The following is a 22,458-nucleotide window of genomic DNA, read 5'->3' on the forward strand; positions in this document are numbered from 1 at the left end:
GACGTGGAAAAGCGTCACTACGTGCCACACCGTCAGGGCGGGACGCTGGGCCGAGGAGGAAAACATCCCAGAAAATGCTGAGCGCGGATTTCTGGGAGAGAAGAAGCAGGCAAATAAACGATATTCAGGCCACATGCCGCGTTTTATTTTAACATGAATGCATGTAAGAGTACTGGGGAGACCGGTATTTGTTGTATTTTGTGCAGATTTATTTTAGAAATACATACAGTGCATTGCCCGATAAACAGGAATCCACATGCTCTACTTAGGCTCCCTTATTTCAAAATGGTGCCCTATTTAGGGTACCTTATTGTATAATAATGTCCCGCTTAAGCTGCCTTTTAATGTCGGCGCGTTAATAAAAATACATACTTTTCTTTTTATCGTAAAATCAAGTTGATTTGAAAGTTTTCATATATAGTCCTCGAACAGTCACGTGAGAGCGGAACATACAAATTGAAACAGAAACAAAAAAAAAATCATAATACAAGGCAGACACGAGTCGTTCGTACGCAGAGCTCATCTTAAGACAGAGCCATTCCACTTCCTATCAATGAAATTGTCTACTTGTTTCTTCAACCCTGGAGCGCAGCAGAGGGCGCTAGCGAGAGAGTATTTGGTGAAATTGATGTCAGGTGAGCTAAACTGATAAAATAATTGTTTACACATGCTTTTAGACAAAAGATACAGCGTTCCTCTTTATTTTAGCGAAGGTAGTTTTAACCATAAAACGACATTTATGTACTTATATTTTTCCCACAGAGAAACAGTTTTGCTAGCGCCTGTTGACTGGTCGGTCGAGGAGTTACGACAGCGCATACTCCTTTTGAGGCATCTGTGTACAAACGATAACTAGATGTTAGAAGCGTGGTTAACAGAAACTTCTATCCGTGTATAAGAAGCAGCTGGTTATGGTGGTTGAAGATGATGCCATCAGGAGACTGGTGCTACAACGCTCTCTGTTGCTGCTGGCTTCATGCCTGAAATCAAAATGGCGGATGCCGTAAAATGGCTCATGGTGCTGCGATGTCGCTAAATTTCACAGAACTGTGTTTAATACAATTGAACTCCGGAAATATCTATATAAAGCATATTTAAATTATCGCAAAGGTGTCTAGCAAAAATGTTTGCGGAATGTAAATGTCGCGGGCTAAACGTTGATCATCCTGAACTAGCTCGTGAGCGCCCCCTTTGAAAACAAAAGTCCAGAAAGGGGGTGTTTACTCTAAATTTACAAACTCTCTGGTATGTCCGCGTGCTCGCCTCAAAAACAGAAGGAAGCGGAACAGCCGTGATCACGTGACTGCATGTATATAAACACGGCGTGACATCATATGTTTACTCGCTGCAAGAAACTGTCTGCGAGTAAGTGCTGCTCTCCGTGTCCAAATGGCGACAGATATTGAAAGACTGGTCTCTTTCGAGGAGGCCTACTACGATCAGTACGACTACTACAATCTGCTAGAGTACTCGGGCCACGCTGGCGGTAAAGGAAGATCCAAGAGGGAAATCGAGCTGAACACAAACCGCCATTGCCCTGCAGGGCACGAGAGGAAGATTGCAGAAAAATATCACAATAGCCAAATGAAACGCAGGAGAACCAAGAGCTCGTCAACCTGATGGCTTTTTTTCTGCGATGTTTACAGGTAGCTATGGATTGGTGTCGTCTGAACGTTGTGTTTATGTTGAACGGTTGTGATAGAAAAACAATCCTGCCTGGAATTTGTACAGCCCAGCCAACGACGCCATGCCAAAACACTTCACACCCATAGAGGAGCAACAACACCTACCATTGTAACAACAGTCAGGAGATCGCGATCCGTCCTTGAAAAAGGCGGAGTAAGTGATATTGTGCATTGTGGCCTTCAGAATGGACTGAGCGTCCCCACAGCTCAGGTTATCATTTGTCAGTAACTGGATCAGTTAATTTCTCTTTAGCGTTATTTTTGGCTGCTTTGAGATTTCGGGCTGTTTGTCTGTCAAAACAAAAATTTAAATATGCGGGGCTTTTTGATATGTCATAGACAAACTGCTCATGTATAAATAAAAAAATACCTGTAGCGCCAGCCTGCCTTCTTTAAAAAAAAAAAACAAAAAACGTATATGTCAGCAAACCTAAATTTAAAAGGGAAACATTGAGTTTGTTTTACTAAACAATGTATTTATGTTTCTTTTTTTATATAATTCTCCACACAGATTTTGGATTTCTGATGTTGACCATGGCCAAGTGTCTCTGCCTTCTTGACCCAGTGAGTGGAGTGCTGTGACACCGGGAACGTGCCTATTAGTCACAAGGCAGCCCTCCATTCCATAGGTTTCCCTGTAACAAGACACCCCCCCCCCTCCCTTCCTTCAAGTTACAGCTGTGCAAGAATAGTTTGTGTTAAGCTATGTAAGTCAGTGGATTGTGTGCTTGAAAGCTAAATGTATAGATATATATATCCACTGTGGGTGCAGGAGATATGCTGATTTTAAATCAAATAAAAAGTTGATGGTAATTGAACCAGTGTCATGTTTTCATTTGAAATGGGGTTCGATTGCATGCGGCAGTGCTTATTTGTATCTCAGAACCCCAAAAGGACATGGTATATGGGCATATCATATCATAGAGAGGGGAGTATAATTTGCAGAGCAAAGACATTTGGCTGGTGCTTCTCTATTTATGGTTTTTCTTAAATGTTTTTTGCTTTATGACATAATAACAATGGATCCATAAAAGCAAATAATAATTTAACAGATTAGGGATTAAGGAAAATACACAACACTGCTGTTTTTCGGATAAAATCTCTTATCAATAGAAGTAAAACTTTTAATCTAAATAAATGTATCAATATAAATAAAAAAAATATCTGTATACAATTCACATGCCACATTCGATGTTCTTTCTCAAATAAGGATGTTGAAACAGGTGGTTGGTTACTATGGAGACATCTTACCCAAAAATGTACCCAAAATTAGTTTACATACGTTGGTTTCCTGTGGCGGCATGCCATCCTTTTATTATATCGCAAGTGTGTGTAGCCCAGAGTGTATATTACATGTATATCATTAATTTTTCAATGCATTTTTATGATTTGGGGATTTTACTCAGCAGACACACATCTGGCACCATCTTTGCCTGGCTTATAAAGCACTATCTACCTGGGCCCATCAATAGCCATTACTGTAATTCAGTTCGTAGACACCAATTGCTGTTCGGATTGCGGATAAACATTTTAGTATAATGATCCAATAGTACTTGCGTGCGTGTGCGCGCGCGAAATCAAATCAGGATGTGTATCCGCAGCGGAATTTTGTTTGAGTTAGGTCTAAATATGAAACGAAGACAGATTTAAAATGGACACGAAGACCCCCGATATTTCCCTGTGTTTGGATTTTATTTTGTACTTTGTTTCTACCGGAAAGTCAAATTAATCTGTGATGCCTTTATTTTGAAGGAACAACTAAACAACCGGAATAGCGTCATTTTTTGGTGCCTACCACTCATATACCGCACGCTAACAGACTTTTTTCCCTCATAAGTTATTCCTCTCCCTCAAAAGAAAATGCAGTTATGCAGTGTGTGCAGCGAACATACTCCAAAATACCGATGTCCAGCCTGCAAAATAAGATAGTAAGTAAACTTTAACTGAATGTTTGTTTGCGGGCTAACCTATAGTTAGCATTTGTTTTGCTTAGCTACGAATACCACAGATAAACTTTTGGGAACAAAGACTACAGTAGTCAGTTCTTTAATCTGATTTTTTGTAAATTATAAAGAAAAAAAGCTAATATAAGCAGCTTGTCTACCGAGAGAATGAAGAGGTACATTACTTTTGTGACGTTAGACTTCACTGAATATACTCGATACTTGTTACTCCGGTTAATAAAAATCAAATATTTTGTATTCAGATTGTCATTTAACAAAATGTGTGTGCAGTTAGCCTAGCAGTAAGAAAAACATTGTTTTTATTACTGTGTACACCACATGGGACGGTAACCCACATAGGTCAAATCGTGCTAGTGCAGTTTTTTTTCTTTGTGCTCTACCGCCGGTTGACAAAAGACAAGCTGGCGACAGTGCTGCCACCTGCTGGCATGATGTTTGTCACAATCTGTGATTGGCATCGACATTACCCGCTCAGAGTTGTCATGTTCCCGTTGATTGACTCTAGAGTGTGTTTTAAGTTTGTAATAAATGAAGATGCCTGTTTAGAATAATCACATGTGAAATGTGTTAAATACTGTTGAGGACTTTGATATGCTTGATCCTTATGAGTGTTTTGGCTCTTACAGTTGTTCACTTGGCTGTTACAAAAAGCATAAAGGTAAATTAGCTTGTTCTAAAATTTTCATTCACATGTTTACATGAGCTGTGGCTTTACTCCAAAGAGATGTTTCTTATCATATCAATAAGTGTTTTGTTTTTTTTCCTGTTTGCAGATACCTGCCTTCCTGTTGACAAGCCTGTCCCTTCAAATCCTGAAACAAAAACTGCTGTAAGCACAGGTACAGTTACATTCCTCTCATCAGCACTGGGATTATATGGTCTGTTTACTAAATAAGTAATATTACAGCTGCATTTAAAAGAAACATATTTAGAATATTACATGATTATGCCCTCATCTAAAGGGTGATATGCTTTTTCTTGAGCACCGTTTTTTTGTTCATTTAGTCAGAGTTGTGAACTAATACTGTATTTAGAGGTGATGATCTGAATTTAAAAAATATTTACATTAGTGACCACAGCACAGATACAGGTATATAATCATTTGGGGAAGATGAATTTTATACATTTGTCATAAATATTTGGCCTAAAGTTTCCAAATAGTTTCGTTTTAGCATAGCTTCAGTAAATGAAATCATGCTACGGTCTGTGACAGTACTCCTGTCTGGCATTACGAGTAAACCTAACACCTAAAAAGAATTTCCCTTCTTTGATGTCTTTGCAGAGTCTTGGAGTGTTGATGATCTTCTGCATGAAGATGACATCACTGACAAAGTTCCTCTGCAGAGGCTCCAGATGTTAGGTATTGCTCCAGCACCCCTTCTTCATTTTTTGCACTTGAAATTAAAAGCTTCGTGCAACAGCAATGGCACGTTAACACAAAGTAGTGTGTGGAGTAACTGCTGTTTTCTTTATCTCCAGGCCAGTCCAAAGAGCTAAAGGACCTGCTCTGTAATCCTCATCTGAGGCAGTTATTGTGCTCTATAGATGGTGCAGAGCGTAAAGAGGATGCAATGAAATCAGCCATGCAGGAGCCGCTGTTTATGGAATTTTCTGATCAGTGCTTGAAAATTGTAGAAAATGCAAAATCAAGTGAAGATGCCAACTTGTAAAATCCAGCTTTCATTTTTTTAAATATATTTTTGTAGTGTTGTTGCTGCAGTTTGTGTTGTGACTTCAAACTACAGTATGTATATAATGTTCAAATAAAAGCCACAACTTTTTCAAACTGTAAAAATTCCAAGAGTTACCATTAACAAGACTTCACATGTAAAGACTTCAAGGGGAAAGTGATGATTGGAAATCCAAACATTTTAAAACTGACATTTATTTCAACAAAAACATTTAAACATACAAGTGGTACTACTGACAGAAACGGAAGAAAATAAGAATAAAACAGTTAAAATACACAAATTCCATATTATAACTTCTGATAATAACCTGGACACGTTTACATATCTAAGTCATTAAATTTGTGTGGATAAAATGAAAAAAGGAAATCTCTTGAAGTTAAAAGTGTGGAGTGAGAGGCTCCAATGATTTCTATGATTGTTGCTAATGTGTTTGTTCAAAGTTTAAATATCAAACCTGATCGTGATAAGAAAAATCAAGTTTATCATACACAAATACTGTAGTGTAAAAAGACTTTGGTATATGTTACAGTACTGCATTGCTTTGGATGAAATTCACACAGTGGTTCAGACATATTTTGTTGACGTGCATAAGACAAAGAGCAGCGATGTAAATAAACCTGGGTTCATCCTTTTTCACATCAGTGAAGTTTCTGTTATGCAGGGTGTCTACGGCTCCTTGAAAGTTCTTCAATACTTATCAATATAAACCCTTAACGTATTAGTGTGGATGTGTCTGATGTGCTTTTACTCAAGTTATTGAGAATTTCTGGCACACTATTCCACTGTTTTTGCTGCCTCAACACATTTAGATCATATCATATGACTTTAGTATTTGTACAATAATGCCCTTGTTTGCCTGTTTTCATTAAAATACTGTCGACCACCAGTGGTTCCTCTCAGTTCTATGGTAGACACAGCTACAGTGTCGATTTCAAAATCCTGTGTCGTGTTGTTCTCATGTTTGTCGCGTTGACGAGGTTTTCAGACAACTTGCTCCGACCTTGAGGTCGAGGTCACTGACATACAAACTTGTCCAACATTTTTAGTAAACACACCTATGGTATCACCTTGTTCTCCAGTTATTGCATTCACAAACTTAAATGTCCGTGCTGCCTGCCTGGTGGGGTAATGACAGTACACAATCAGCCTTTTGCTGCTCAGGGGTAATAAGAAAAAGGCTAATGATTAACTAATTTTAATGGTGCTTAAAAACAACTGCCTCAAAAATATAAAAATCCCTGAAGCCTCAGGCCAGCAAAGTGTAAATATGCACGACCAAGCTGTCGATTACACTGGCAGACACCCTGAAGATATCAGAGCCTGCTCATCAGTCAAGATAAAGATTCTGGGCTATTAAAATGGTGTAAGAATGAAAATTAATAAAATACATTTTACCTGCTCATGCCTGTAGACACCCTGTCGTGTAATCTTGTTGATTACATAAGAATGTGCATGCTTTTGAAGTGCAATATTCGCTTAACGTGCAATATTTGCTCGATTACCATTTTCCTCCTAGCAGCAACCACAAAACTACACAAGAATCAGAAACAGAAGACTGGAAAAATTAAGTCACAGATAAATAATCAGCCCAATAAATACATGTACAGCTCATATGTGGTTTGATCGTGGATTCTAAGAAAGGCACTTGTCTCGAGGCCTAATACTCTGATCATCTATCAGGAGACAAAAGCCTGCAGCCCTGGTATTTTTTTTCTTTTAAAAAAGTGCCAAGATTATGCCTTAAATTTTGAGTTTTACAAAGATTTCTTTTAAAAAGAGTTAGTGTTTATCCTGCATCACCATAATCCCATCTACACCATGTGCTGTTTTCTACATGTGACAAACATGGCAAGTTCTGTAAAAGAATCCCCTAAAGTTGATTCTGTTCATCTGGACGTAGCGTTTTCAGTGGGAGAAACGTTTCGTCACTCATCCAAGTGACTTCTTCAGTCTCAGCTGACTGCAGGTTTCCCCAATCTTATAAACAGTACATTTGTATAATAACTGAAACTAGCCCACTGAAGGAACAATGGGGTTGGGAGATCAGTTCCTTCATCATAATTATGCACATTTTCATGACCATTGATCAACAACCACTGATCAAAGCCCACTGATCAATGGCCATGAGTACCATTCACAGAGAAATGTGAATGGTACTTCATTTCTTTCTGTAAAAGAAATGAAAAGAAGGGGGTACGTTATCTTAAATGCAGCTGAGGATTGTATCCACTCTCCTGACTCAGATTTGGAATTTTAGGTGATATATTTATATATATTTTGTCATCTCTGGGGCCGTAAGGCAACTGGAGGTGATTTTTAGCACTGCACCAGCTTACATAAACACTTCTGATAAATAATAATTATGCAAGGATGCAGGTTTTATAATTCCCTTCATCCCTGTAAGACAGGGTAAGATCAGTTTCGACCTTCGTTTAAAAAAAAGAAAACAAAAAAACAAACAAACGTGGCAATTAGTGTTTTAACCTACATACACAGTGGCAGCATGAAATAATACCATGTTTTCATGTTTCATGTCAGATTATGGAGAAGCAGCTGCTTCACTGCAAGTAGCGTTTTGCACTGAGGGAGCGGTTACAGAGTTTTCTCTAGCAGGATCTCATTGAACCCCGTCACGTCGCTCTTCAGGTCCGGCTGCCTGTCAGCGTAGAGAAGCGGAGATCGCTGACAGTGCAGCTTTACGGATCCCTGTGCAGGAAACGAGAAAGAGAAGACCATCAGATGAACAAAATGAAAACGTTTCTGGAAGGTGTTTGTGTCCTCACCTTGGGCTGAGCCCTTATGGAGGCGAGTTCCTCCGTGTACTGGTTGGTCTTCACCTGGTACTCTCCCCTCCTGGATGGCAAGTTGAGGGAGGCGATGACAGACATCATCTTCTGGAAGCCTGTGGCTGTCAAAGACACAGTCATGGACGGTGCAGAGGCTAGAGCCAGGCCCATGGGCCACCCTTGCACCGTGACGGGCTCCGGGATGGTGGAGAGCTGTACTGAGCCCCGTTCCCTGACGACAGGAGTCAGTGCGGGTGTATCCTCCTCCACCAGGTCCTTTGCGTCATCAAGTTCTGCTTCAGCCAAGGATTTCAAGAGTAACTGCAAGAAGATGTAAAAAATAATAATAAAAGCAAAGTTATTTACAGACTAACACAATGAAAAAAAGCAGTAAAACTTAACACATGAGGATAAACTTTCAAATATAATCTCACCCTCCACTTCCTCCAGGTGCTCTGGATGACTCCAGCTGCTCTGTTCCATCTCCGGACACGATTCCTGACTAGCCAGGACCGCACCACTGCAGGCAGTTTAAAACAAGTTACTTATTCTAAAGGTTTGTTTCTCTTGCAGAACAAGAACCATAAATAAATAAATAAAGCACTTAGAACATGTGTATTGAACAGCTGAAGTAGTTATTTGTGATAGGCTCTGTCGTTAAAGGGATAAACAGCCTGAATACAGAGTGTGCAGACACCGGCAGCTGGTCACCGTGGGCCCGGCCGTCAGGTCAAAGCCTGCAGAGAACCTGTGGGAACAGGGCCACAATTTGCATTACTTCACAGGCGCATTATGAGTTCACCTGCTTGGATCAAAGTAGCAGACTGGCGGTGGGTGTGTCGTCTGCCCCGCTGGTACCGTAGCCAACAGCACTGAATGGTAAAGGCGCAGTGAGACAGGATCTTCTTCCTCTGATCTTCCAGTAAATCTAGCTGTGAGACGAGTCAGACAGGTCAGTGTGCTCAAAAAGAAAAAGAAAACTGGAACATTTATACCTCTAACTAGACTGCATGAGCAAACAAACAAAATGCAACAAAAAAATAAGAAGCTGAAGGAATTCTAAAAATAAATAAGCTTGTTTGTTTGTAATGAAACACACAGATTTTAAATGACTGACCATCACTTGTGTGAGAAAAACTTTAGTCCTCCCACAATGCACCAATGTACTGTGCTCTTCACTCAGACAGCGGTGTTTCAACACCACACTGAGGATCTTCTCCACATGTTGCTGAGGACAAGTGTCAGCTTCCAAATCTAACACTGAAGGCAAGCACAAGTTAGATTAAGTGATCCACTAAAGATATAGTAATGTTCACAGTTGTGCAGCACTCAGACTGTGAGACTGAGGTTTATCACACAGTAACAGCGTGTGAGGTTAAAAAGTGTAACGGGTGAAGAACAGCAAGGGAGCAAACACATCTGAGTCAATAGCACAGCTTCCATAGCCGCTGTGCTGTGAATTCAACACCAATTTTTTAATCTTTTAACATGCACACGGAGCGGAACACAGAGGAGATATGAACTTTTATAATAATACACAGCATGTTGCAGCATTCAGGTTGTGCATGCACGTGCTAAGAAGTTACAGACGTGACAGCAGCTCTGTAAGTCTGTTTAGGCATTTGTCCAACTGATGAATCACTAAGGCGAGCCTGCTTGCTTACTGGAAGCACATTGCTCAGCGGTTAGTACTGCTGCCTCAGAGCAGGAGGCTCCTGGGTTCGAAAGCATTTCTTTAAACACTCTGATCCACCTTCGGATCAGTCTGTCAAAATCCAGCTATTAACGCGACCCAGTAAGATCTAAGGAACGTTAATGTCTAGATCAGGTGTTATGTCATCCACAGGTGGTTCTTTTGACCTTAATAAATCCTTGCAGTCTCACACAGCATGCAGAAATAAAAAGAAAGCACTGTGCACAGTTATATAATTACACACTTTACATTTTATCACAATATTTATGATGTGGGCAGTAAAAAAAATGTCACTAAAACAAGTACAATTAATATTCAAGATCACTAAAATCCATCTAACGTCAACTCCATGCTCACACTGGACAAAAAGTTGGGAGATTTCCCAAACCATTTTTGACCATCATCCTTATACTTTACTAACTAAAAAAAAAAAAAAAAAGACAGCTGAACACAGCAGTGAAGCTAAGTGTCAGTTGATACATAATAACTGAGAAAAAAAAAAATGGAGGAACATGCAAGGCAAGCTCCAACAGTCATGCATGCATTTACCTGGAAAGGCTGCAAATTTTGTTTGTTATTTTGTTTTTAATGCACCAAGTTAAAAAAGTTCCCAAGGAGAGTAGAGTATTGAGGATCATGTTTACTAAGAGGGCTACTGAAGGAAAAGCAGAATAAACCAGCAGACCTAAAGAGAGGAGATAAAATCACTATTTTCCCCAAACACGAAACATGCGAAACTGACCAGAAATGGATTCAGCCACAAGCTGTACTCACCAACACTGTGACCCCCCAACTTTATGTGTTTAGCAATCAGTGCGTAACGTTGCAGGAAGCTTTGGAAAGGAATCCTGTGCACCAAAAGACAAGACGTCAACCAAAATCCAGCAGAAATTATATGGTACATTAGGCTGATATTCCAATAAAGTTTCACCTTATTGGAAATCCAGCAGCACTAATATGGATGGTCTCCACAATCCCGCAGGCCTCTAGCTGAATGATAACCTGAAAACAAACAGCAAGGATCAAGTGAAACCTTTGCCTTTTGTTCAAACATGTCAGTGTTGTCTTTGTGGTGTTAAAACACAGATTATTAAACATGCGAGTAGACTGTCTACCTCCTCCTTTTTGAAAGTCAGTGGCTTGCACTCAGGGTTTGGCTTGATGCAGCGAGTGTAGTGAGGAGTTGTGAAGTGGAGGATTTTCATCAGGGTCTCCAGTGAGTTCTACAATGAGATATTAGCAATTACCAGTGCCAGCACTAAAGCCTCCAAACTATAAAAGAGGTTGTGACTAGCTTATATTGCCCTGATTATGAAGGCTAGAGCTGGATCCTACCTTGAACTTGGAGACCACAGTGGTTTTACCAGGCCCCTTTTTAATCTGACTCTCAGTTTCATTGTCTTTGAAGATCTGGTGAAGAAGCTGGTTGTTGGACTTTTGAAGCAGGCTAATTAGCTCTGGTGGCACTGGGTCCTTAAAATAAATAAATGAAAATCAGTATCTAAGCAGAAGTGCAGTAAAGGAATACATATTCAGCTTATTTCTGACACAGTTGAAAGCTTTTCTCACCTTGTTTTTCTCCGCCATGCCTTCTATCTGATAGCCAACTTTGCCAGCGTAGTGGGCCACAGTGAAGTGCGGCACCTTGCTGAACTTGTCCCAGCTGATGTTAGCATTGTCACACAGCTCCTTCTCCAGACGAACTCGGAACATTTTTGCATCCGAGGCTCGATTTAGACGACTCTCCTACAATATGTAAAAACACAAAACAAAACATGGTAACATAAATTTGCACATGTTAACACTTCCTTACACAACTATGCAGACTGATTTTTTGTGTTTTTAGGATTCAGAAAAAATGTTTTCAGGAGTTTAGGTGATTATCAAAACGAGTCGCACTTCTTTTGATTTTACCCCTATACTGCCTTTCAGTGAAGACCAACCGAAAGGTTATTTAGAATGCAAAATCAAGCTAATGATTGAAGGTCTGATTTTGGTGGCTTTTTACATTCTCCTTTTTTAAAAAAAAAAAAATTTAATTTATTTGTTTATTTATTTTGGAAATTCCATTTGTGTTTTGTGGTGTCTGTCAGAGAAATAAAACCACAACAAAGGCCTCACATTTACAGACATCAAAGATATTAACAAGAAAGTGCCCCAGTAACATCGCCAAAAATCAGACAGCTATGTGCAAGTGACACGTCTATCATACATATCACCTGGATTTATTCAGGTAAGCTACAAGGTATAAAAGACCTCTGGTCATGAAATGTCCACAAAGGTGGTATTCTGATGGCAGTAAGTTGTATTCACTTTGCTTATCTGGCACATTTATTCTTAAATGTCCTAGTAGTAAAAGTAGACAAGAGAAGAAATTGTGTAAAATTAAACCCAGCTTGGTAAAATGTTGGAATTTTGTTTTTTTCTGCTTTTTTTTTTTGAGTCTGTACGATATTTCCTTCTGTTTGTTTCTTAATGGCCAGCATACCTCATTAAGAAGAGAGAACACACTGATGGGGCTTCCCTCTAAAAGATCGAGGCAACTTTGATTGTCTTGGTATTTGACAAAGGACCACTGCAAACCCTCTGACACATACTCCTCCTGGAAAAAGTAGTGATTAAAAAAAAGAAAGAAAGAAAATTCACATACAAGACATTTTAATCTTTTTTCAATCGCTAGAGCTTTTGTGAAAAGTGAAGAACCCCCTGAAGCCCAAGGTCAGAGGAGTACACTGCAAAAGAAGTTCAACATAGCCAGGCTTTCTTTGCATTAGCTGGTTTGACCCTTAGCAAATGCTCCCTATGAGTGCCACCTACTGTAGTGAAAGGCATTATCAGATGATGGTGATAAAAATCTATGTAGAACATACAAATTTAATAGTAAAATGAAATACTGACATTAATGCTGCAGGAAAAACAATCTGATGATCTAGCTGCTGTTCATGTCTAATATAGCAGTTCTGAAACTTTTCTCGAGATACATTTAAACATCTTATTATCCCATAGCCTAATAAAGGAGATGTTGAAATCGCTTTAGTTTGTTGACAGATTAAATCTGAAATCTGCTTGAGCACTCAAAATAGCAGCCCACTGAGAAATCTGAACAGATTACCTTCAGAGAAACAAAACTACCTGCTGAGCCCTGAGATAATGAGCCACAAAGTGCTGCTGGAGTTTCTCATTGGCGTAGTTGATGCACAGCTGCTCCAGGTTATTGGTCTGAAAACATTCAAAGCCGTACACATCTAGGACTCCTGAAGATTACAGAGGAGTTCTGTGAGCTTGGCTATAGAGCTGGAAATTCATGTTCAGCACTATCTGAGAAAGTAATGCTTTTACCTATGAAGTTGCACCACGTTGATTTATCAGCACATATGCTGTTGTTGATGAATGTAACCAGCCATTCAAATAACCTGGTGGGAAAAGTCACACACTTATTTTCAAGCATGGAGATGCTATAATGATTGTAAACAGACAATATTCATGTTTACTGTAAACAGAAAACAGCATGACAGTTTAACATTTAAGTCTTTGACGACAGCAGAGTCTTCCACAAAGATGTTCCCACATCATCATCCATTCTAGCAACAGTTTTTTGCACTCTGAGAAGTTGTTGATGGTCAAATGGAGATTCTTACTGGGCGTAAATGACTTTGGCTAGACAGTCTCTCCTCACACTGCACTCTGCCTGAGAGCACGGCTTGAGCACGCTTTGCTTCCCCGCCTTCAGAGTTCTTACTCTTAAACATGTTTGAAGCTCCTCAGCAGGAACACACAGCAGCTCAGCAGCCCTCTGCAAGAAGTCTAAAGGTAGGAGACAGGTGTGGTGATGTCATGGAACTTATTACTCAATCCAACAAAAAACATGGAAATGTAACTACCATATATACCTAATCATTCATTATCTGGAAATGTTTTATAACAAATGTCAAAGCAAAACAATATCCAGTACCTTTAGATTTTGCATCAAGGTGACAAGGTTGTGATTCATCTGCTGAAGAGGAGAAGCTGACATTTCCCAACTGGAGAATTCCTGCTAATATCTGTAATGTGTTACAACAACAGAGAGAGGGAAGAAAAAAAAAAAACACTGCACATAAACCACTGAAAGTTAAAGAGCTGAGATAACATGTTATCCCCACTCACCACCCACGAGACCCCACGCCCAATGTCCTACAGCAGATTTAGCCAGACTGACTCAGTGGACTGGCTTAAAAACTTTCTAATGGTCCAAAGGTTAACCTGATAGGAAGTATTAGAAACTCAGATTTTGCTTTAGAATCTCCATCTGTAGACAAGCACTTCTTAATTATAGTACAGCAAGATTATATGACTGACGTGGCTAAGGGGTGCAAACCCCAGACCACCCTCTGAGAAGCACTTAGAGCCCACTATAATGTAAGTAGTAGTAAGGAAGTGTTTATTAAAAATGCATCACATAATACTTGTCAACAACTTTTACTCTGAGGTAGAAGATCTAACAGCACTTGTTACTTGAATAATGCATTTTGGTCTGTGGCCTTCATTGAGAGCTACATTACAGACTGCACTTTAAATAACATTTATTCCAGTACATCTACCCACCAATCCAATCAACAGTGTGAATGCAAAGAATGCAGAGTAGAGGATATCCTTTCTTACCCTAAATATTTCTCCTTGCCTTTCTGCATTGATACCCAGATGAACCATTGCTTCCACTGTCTCATGGAAACAATCCTCTATAAAAAAAAAAAAAATAATAATTTTTATATATATATATATATATATATATATATATATATATATATATATATATATATATATATATATATAGCTGTTACCAAAAACCCAAAAATGACCTGGGTCTAAAAATGAAATAAAATGTACAAATGAGTGTAGACATGTGCCTTAATACACATAAAAAAGGGACACCAACCTTCAATTGTTTTCTCGGAATTTGGCAGCCAAACAAAACTTTGGTCATGTGACATCTTCCACTCTTTCCGCTGCTCATCTGTGGCCCCTTTCATCATCTGAAACATTAAATCGCTCGCTGTTCAGCTGTTCATGTATGTTAATACTGAAAAGAATTACTACATATCTGGAGTAAAATATCTCTGAGCTGTAGCGCAGGTCTGTTCACTTGCCTGGTAAAAGATGTGGAAGTTTCTTTCATTAGCTGGTTGGCAGGCCACCCTGGTCTTCTCCAGTAAATATGTCTGTACAGACGCCCCAACTAAGAGTTGACACCTTTAAATAAAAACGACACATTGACCGCAAATGTGGGAAAGTAAGAGAGAACACTATGCAGACGATGCCACCTCAAGTAATGTTTGTAAATACCTGTCCAGCTGTAGCTGAATGTACTTTCCGAAACGACTGCTGTTGTTGTTCCGGAGCGTGCAGGCATTGCCTAAACGAAACATATGCTGATGATGATGATGAGCGACCGTTTATGGGATTCAGTTTTCACATTAACAGAAACACCTCTGTTTCTCTTACCAAAAGCTTCCATTACAGGGTTGGAGTCCAGCACTCTCCTCTCGATCCTCTCCACTGTGTCCTGACTCTTCACCACCGAGACGGACGCCACTGTGGCATAGTACTTCATCAAGCAGCGAGATGTCCACGTCTACAAAGAAACAAATCATTAAGAGACAAGCAGAGTTTTTTTAAGCATATATTAAAATGTGACAAAAAAGCAACTTTGGGCATGGTGGAAAGAGAATCTAAAAATAATTTTAAAACAATAGTAATAAAAATCTGTGATAGGAAAGAATGCATGAGATGTTTATGCCAGTCAAACTACTGCAGATACCGGCATACAACTTCCTGTGGGATGGTGAATTTGGGTTGTCTAGACTATAGCATGTATGATGAACTGCAGTAAACAAGGAGCAATATTTTGGGGGCATTAATAAAAACAGACAGATGTCAGATTACTAAGAGCCAGATCTAATAAACAGGGTAAAAACTGTGTCATGTTGCAGTAGCAAAAAATGTGCTGATGGGAGTGAAAAGTTCTGTGGGTGACCTAACAATATGCTAAGCTGCCACTCGGTTATTGATGATGTTACTTTGACACAATTTTTCTATTCTCCAGGCTGTGTGAGGCTGTGGGTGGGGAACTCCAGGCCTAAAGGGCTGGTGTCCTTCAGGTTTTAGATATCACCCTGGGTCAACAAACCTGAATCAAATGATTAGTTGCCAGGCCTCTGGAGAACTTCAAGACATGTTGAGGAGGTAATTTAGCCATTTAAATCAGCTATGTTGGATCAAGGACACATCTAAAACCTGCAGGACACCGGCCCCTGAGACCTGGAGTTCCCCCACCCCTGCTCTAAAGTAAGCTCAGTTCAGTAAAACTCCACTCTGCCACATTAAAATATCTGGATTACTCTATAGCAGAAATATGTGTTACACAGTTATAGGACAGACTTCTACCAGTCTGTGGTAGCAAGTGCCATTGTCTGCTAGCAGGATAGGATCAGTCCCAGAGAGGCCAGCAGGATCAACAAACTGATTCACAAGGCTGGAAGCATTGTTGGGCAGAATCTGAAGGTGTTTGAGTCAGTGAGGGATAAGAGAACAAACTAATCTGCATCACGGACAATTAATCACACACTACTGAGGCAGCAGAGTTGCTTTTCCCTCAGACCAATTCAACCTCACTGCCATACAGAATGCTTCAGCATGTCATTTCTGCCGTTTCCTGTGAAACTGTGTCATAACTCTTCTTTCTTTTCCTTCCATGACAGGTGAACACATCGGTCAGGCATGAGACTACACACACATATTTCTGCATCACACATTGTTGCAGCAGTTTCTTAGATTTAAAGTGTACATATTTATGAATGCTATTTGCACTACTCTATTGAACAATTTCAGTCTCACTTTTTATTCTTCTCCAACTTAAACACATTTTTATTTTGTTTTTGTTGTTGTGTATATAAAAATGATTTGCCCTCCCACAGTATAAGGCCCTCACTATGCGCCTGTGGCTCTTTCACCTTTACTATGTTGTTTATTTATTGTAGACTGTACCGTTTTTCTTCTTTATCCTGCCACTGTAACACAATCATTTCCCTTGTGGGATCTATAAAGGATTTTTTTATTTTGTCTTAATGACAAACTCTTTCCAATAATCTTTGTCCCCTCATTCCAAAAACCACATATGTGTGATTCATTGAAATATTCTCCTCCCAGAATTTTGTGCTCTGAAAACGAAACTCTTACACTCATTTGGAATAAGGCCAGCTGCAAAGGTTCTTGTGTCTACACATTTCAGTCTCAAAACTAACACTGCACCTCTTTAGTAAATCCCGACAGCAGCTTTTAAAACATCAAAAGAGGGTTTTGCCACTAAATCTGGCTCTTAGTGTCTAATCAGGTTAGTCCATATACAGTAAACTGGCTCATACTCCCACTTGAGCAGTCAATTTTTTATGGTACTGTTTAACCCAGTTTTCAAAAAACTTGCTAAGCTAAGTAAAATATAAATAAAAACAATGTCTCTTTCCAGTAAGATTTGACTGGACAGTTTTCCATTTCACCTCAGTCCTTCTTAAACAAGCTCAGGCTAAACAAGGTGGTGTCATTGCTCAATATTATTTACATAACATTACAGGTTTTTTCACTGTACAATCTTAATTGGTATTTGTGGAAGCAACAATGAACAGTGCTCACTGTTAAAGGATTTTAGAAGTGTATGCAGTGATTTCCACCACACAACTGTGTCTGTTTTTAATGCAGGTTTTAATACCCGAGGGCCTGAATAGGATGGCTTTGACACTGATTTTTATAGTTGCCCCTTGCATAGTGATTTCACTCAATTTTATGATGAGAAACATCATTCTGAACTCAGAGTTTTCTTCAGAAAGACTTAGCCTCTTTGGGGTGCTTTCAATATTTTAAAATACCAGTTATGTTAATAATCTGTTACCAGCTGATCTAATTTAACATTCAATATTTTTTGGCATCACACCACATTTCCAGATTGTCATTGCCCTTGTCCCAACATGCTGCAGATATCAAATTCAAATGAGCATATCATTTGCACAAAACAATAATATTTGCCATTTTTAACATATGACAGCTTGTCATTGTACTATTTTCAGTTAACTATCGTCTATTAATGATTTGCAATTCAAATCATGCAAAGTGCTTCTGTTTTGGACAAACCGTTGCAAAAAGTAACAAGTAAGCTGACATTCTGGTTCATTATTCAGTGTAGCGGGGTTAGCTTGCACTTTAAGCTTAATGCTGCATGTGTCTGGTTTACCTTTCCAGCACCACTCTCACCACTGACCACCAAGGACTGGTTCACCGGCTCCAGCTGGCCCCGAACATTCCTGTAGGCTTCTTCTGCCACAATAAAGATATGCGGCTTGAACTCCTGCAGGCAAAAATGTCCAGATTTATTAAATGGATGGTCATACTTACTGCATGCAGAGCACCCAATAGCTTAAAGACCTCCCAGATGTTAATAAAAGCAGTACTTTTGAGTTTCACTGAGTAGGTCTGCATCATTGGATGGTTTGAAACACTCACTGATGGCACCACTATTCATCTTCTCCCATTATAGCACAAATCTACAGAAATATATATCTACATATGCTAGCCAAATAAAAAAAAACAAATGGGAGCTGCTTGAAATACCTGGGGCTGATGAGCATAATGATACTCCTTCATCACATCCAGAGAGTAGAGGTCTGGAATGGGCTGGAAGGGGTTAAGAGCCACCAAGGTGCAGCCAGCATGGGTGTAAAACACCTTCATGCTGTACCTGGCCTGCAGGCATTTCAGCACTGTCAGGGAAAGAACAAATATTATCAGACATTAAGTGGGAAAATTTGCATTGTTACAAATAGAGATGGACCGATCCGATATTACGTATCGGTATCGGTCCGATACTGACCCAAATTACTGGATCGGATATCGGCGAGAAATAAAAAATGTAATCCGATCCATTAAATATCAAAAAAGCACCTCACAAAACTTGCTACACGGTGTAACTCGGCTCATAACCTAGCACATCGCAGCAGTATGCATCACGTGATAGAGCGGCTGTGTGTATTTGTAGCTTCGCTACCAAACCAGCATTTCATCTCCGAGGAAGTTATCCCAGAGAGAAGTAAAGCAAGTGTGTAAGTTCATCTCTGAATGTTTGTAAAGCATTCCCGCGTTAAGCTTAACAACCGATATATAGAGCAACTGCCTCTTCTCTCTCTCTCCTGCTGCTACTTCAATCGTGAAACTGCTTAATGATCAGCTGATCGGCTTTTCTGTCGCGAGTCCGTCTCTCTTCTTTGTTTTTGGCCCACTTCTCACCAGAAAGAGGAAACCAGCGGTTGAACAACAGCAGCACTATTAAGCTTGATAAGCTGTTGTTAGAATTTATTTAATATTACTTTCTACACCAGGATCTTTTTCTACTAGCTGGTAACTGTGCAGGGGCGGATCTAACAAAGTTTAGCCAGGGGGGCCGATAGGGCATGAACAGGGAAAAGGGGGCACAAAGACATACTTTTCTTTCTTATTCTCATTTAAAATGTCTAGCTTTTAATAAATAATTATCTGAATCTTACACCCAAAGTTTTAATCTGATGTAAAATATATAGTAGTCCATTACTGTATATAGTAACTGTTAAGTCTAATATACCCTAGTAAGCTATACTACTTTTTCCTTTGGGAAGATACCATCTGTGCAGTCTGCAATTCTGTTGAAGAAAGATGTTGAATCTATTTAATTATTCTTGAAAAATAATTTATTTCTGTGCATTTTTCCCCCTGTATCAAATTAAATTTAATTACATCGATTAAGCATCATGAGGTGGAGGGTGGTTCCCTATTTTTTTTTGCTGGGAGTTTGCAACCCTATTAGTTAGGTTGCTTAATATTTCTGCTAAGTACTCTTTAAAATACCAGAATAGGGAGGATGGAGTAGGTTTAAGTTTATTAGATTGATTGGTTTTGCTGAACTATGAAATATTTTGGGCGCAGTGTATTTTTTTTACATACAGGTATAACAGAATAGCTTTAGTGTTGTTATTTATTTAAACTTGAGTGTAAACTTATACAAAATGCAGCAAGATATTAAAAAAAACGTTTTATTGATTAAAAAATACACTATATCGGATTCATATCGGTATCAGCAGATATCCAAATTTATGATATCGGTATCGGACATAAAAAAGTGGTATCGTGCCATCTCTAGTTACAAATGTTTACAGATGCACCTACACAATGTTTTAAAAATAATAATCTGTACTGTAATGTAGTTTCCTCAAGGTTTTTTTGACATATGATCTATAAAATAGATCAGTATGACTACACTTATATATCAAAACTTAGATAAAAAGAATGAAAACGTAAGTAAAGGTGTAATGAAAAGGCTAAAGGTATAACACTGCATCAGCAGTCATTCACACATTAACATTTTATCAACCATGCAGATTTTATCTTGATGTGGACAAATAATACACTGCCAGCACTGCAGATCAAGATTAAGGTGCCATACAGTGGAAAACACTGCCTAAACTCAAGTTTAGTTAAATCATTTAAATAGGTCAACCAGCAGGCACAAGCATGCCCTATTACATCATTGTATTTACATTATCAAGTGATTTAAAAGATAGACATTAGAGATGGATACCTGTCGCTGGGGTCACTGGGTTGACTTTGGTGAGGTCATCGTAAGTGTAAAGTTGGTCTTCATCAGTGAGGAAGGCCTGAATTTCTCCCTCCAGTGAATCATTAAGGGACCGCTGAGGAGGATGGACTTTCTGAATTAATCCCTTCACCTGAGACAAAACACGAGACATGGGAAACATGAGAAAGCATACATTTGAACTATGCTGAAATATTACTTAACATCTCAAGTTAAGTAAATGCCAAAGGTATGTAAAATGGTTAGTCATTACCACATATGGAGAAAAGTGAAAGATAATAAACAAAATAAGGGAAAACACTTATTTTATCTATGAATATGGTTCAATTTTAAAGAACTAAAGGAAGCTAGGGATATTAAATATATTATTATTCAATTTAATCATACAATCACATCACCTAGACAACTAGGTCTCCACTTTATCTTGCCATTAACTCAAGACATGGGCCTGCAGGCTGTCTGACTGCTGTCAACAGTCTGAGGTGTGTACAGACAGCTTTAATCCAACAGCAGGTAGCCTACATCCCATCATTCTGCAAGGCTACTTTTAAACCACGTAAATAATTGCATTAATTTAATGCCCATTACTAGACGACTAATTCCCTGGGCACATTGACTCATAGCAGGTAGCCTACATGAAATCGCTGTTAGAGCAATGTTTGTCTTATTCAGCTAGTTAACCTATAAATATAATTACAAACATAACATATAGGAAGACAAAGTGATTTTTCTAGTTTTCCATTACCTGTGAGAACCTCCAGACCTTGGCTGTCGCGCTCATGCCAAACGCCATTCAATAATTTGCCAATTTAGCGAATGATGTTTATATACATTACATACTTGCAACCTAGCAACTACCTCCATGTAAAGCATAGTGTACAAACAACGAGCCACTGACCGGCCCAGGGCATCGCACTCTGAAATATACTTAACACGTTCAAAAATGGCCCAAAACACGTCTATTTGACCATCTCGAGTCACGTTCCCCGGTGCTACCATACTTTTGTGTTATTAATGTCAACAAAAAAATGCGCAGCTATTCTTCTATAAGTGTAGCTTCGTTTATGTCTTACACTGCATGCACTATTTTCATCTTCATCATCATAAACGCTGCATAACGGAAATGTTATTGAGTCTCAGGTATTTGTGTATTAATAAAATACTCCAAAGAGAGTCCAAATTAGATCCAACCAATCAAAAATTGAGGACAGGTACAGCCTCATTAATGTTCTCCTAGTCAAGTTACCTTTAATCATATTATTTATTTATTTATTTAATTTACAAACCAAAAAGGCAAATCTCGTAAACAGAAAAACTGTGGACAGGTCATACTCATGCTCCAACTCACCGTTGCTCCTCCATTTCTATATCCTTCTCTAACGTCACGTCGGTCGTCCACAGAGCTCATTGATTGACCGCTGCCCTCGTGTCTCTCTTAAAAGTAAGCCGAAACACTACTTTGACAAAAAGCGTTGCTTTGTACTGATTAAGTTGGTCTTTTATTCTAATTCTCAGACCTAAAACTTATTTCCATTACTGTAAAAAAATTCCTTAAGGACAACCTTCGGCTAGCCTGCTGTCCCGCTTGTCTGTCTGACCGCCTTGCTCCCGAACTCCCAAACCACGCATTTATTCCCGCCCTCTTCCTGTTGATTCACGGACCCAGATGTACCTGTGATCCAGCACCGGCTGGGATTTCTATGAGGGACATGTTTCCCTAAAACTGAGACATTTATGACCTAGCAAGATTAACTTTTTAATGACCAGCAGATGTTATAATTGTTATAATAGTTTTCTTGTTACGTCCTCCAATATGCTTCCACATTAAGGGCCCAATAAATTACTTGCTGTCGATGATGCTAAGCCTCTTTGGTGGTGAAATCTAAAATCTTACAAATAGTAAGTAAATACCTTTTTTCAGTCGTTTAATTCAACATGCACAAAAAATATTTGCGCCGTTATCATTGGAAGTTGACAGAAATCCGAGTTCC

The 22,458-nt window shown here is 39.1% G+C and overlaps 3 protein-coding genes across 3 annotated transcripts; 2 read left to right on the forward strand and 1 right to left on the reverse strand.

The window, feature by feature from the left end:
• Positions 1-1,291: 1,291 nt before the first annotated feature.
• LOC146378717 (nuclear protein 2-like) lies at positions 1,292-2,503 on the forward strand. The gene is made up of 2 exons (XM_084941701.1): positions 1,292-1,646; positions 2,197-2,503. Exon 1 carries the CDS (start codon positions 1,390-1,392, stop codon positions 1,618-1,620), a length of 231 nt encoding a protein of 76 aa, XP_084797827.1. The 5' UTR covers positions 1,292-1,389; the 3' UTR covers positions 1,621-1,646; positions 2,197-2,503.
• A 123-nt stretch (positions 2,504-2,626) lies between these two features.
• Positions 2,627-6,226, forward strand: znhit3 (zinc finger, HIT-type containing 3). The gene is made up of 5 exons (XM_084941700.1): positions 2,627-3,613; positions 4,276-4,307; positions 4,423-4,488; positions 4,932-5,009; positions 5,129-6,226. The coding sequence occupies exons 1-5, from the start codon at positions 3,546-3,548 to the stop codon at positions 5,317-5,319; spliced, it is 435 nt and encodes a 144-aa protein (XP_084797826.1). The 5' UTR covers positions 2,627-3,545; the 3' UTR covers positions 5,320-6,226.
• Positions 6,227-6,328: 102 nt separating this feature from the next.
• On the reverse strand, positions 6,329-22,100 carry myo19 (myosin XIX). Its single transcript, XM_084941692.1, has 24 exons — positions 21,816-22,100; positions 20,453-20,600; positions 18,457-18,605; positions 18,080-18,193; positions 15,301-15,430; positions 15,142-15,211; positions 14,946-15,048; positions 14,735-14,831; positions 14,461-14,537; positions 13,772-13,862; positions 13,458-13,623; positions 13,159-13,232; positions 12,952-13,073; positions 12,308-12,421; positions 11,389-11,565; positions 11,155-11,292; positions 10,935-11,042; positions 10,751-10,821; positions 10,594-10,667; positions 9,244-9,386; positions 8,929-9,058; positions 8,561-8,646; positions 8,124-8,447; positions 6,329-8,046 (listed from the first exon to the last, which is right to left on the reverse strand). The coding sequence occupies exons 1-24, from the start codon at positions 21,873-21,875 to the stop codon at positions 7,933-7,935; spliced, it is 2,880 nt and encodes a 959-aa protein (XP_084797818.1). The 5' UTR covers positions 21,876-22,100; the 3' UTR covers positions 6,329-7,932.
• Positions 22,101-22,458: the final 358 nt, after the last annotated feature.

The sequence above is a fragment of the Perissodus microlepis genome, chromosome 10 (genome assembly GCF_051167445.1).
Source record: "Perissodus microlepis isolate ML-2025 ecotype Zambia chromosome 10, ASM5116744v1, whole genome shotgun sequence".
In the NCBI taxonomy this organism is placed as follows: Eukaryota; Metazoa; Chordata; class Actinopteri; order Cichliformes; family Cichlidae; genus Perissodus; species Perissodus microlepis.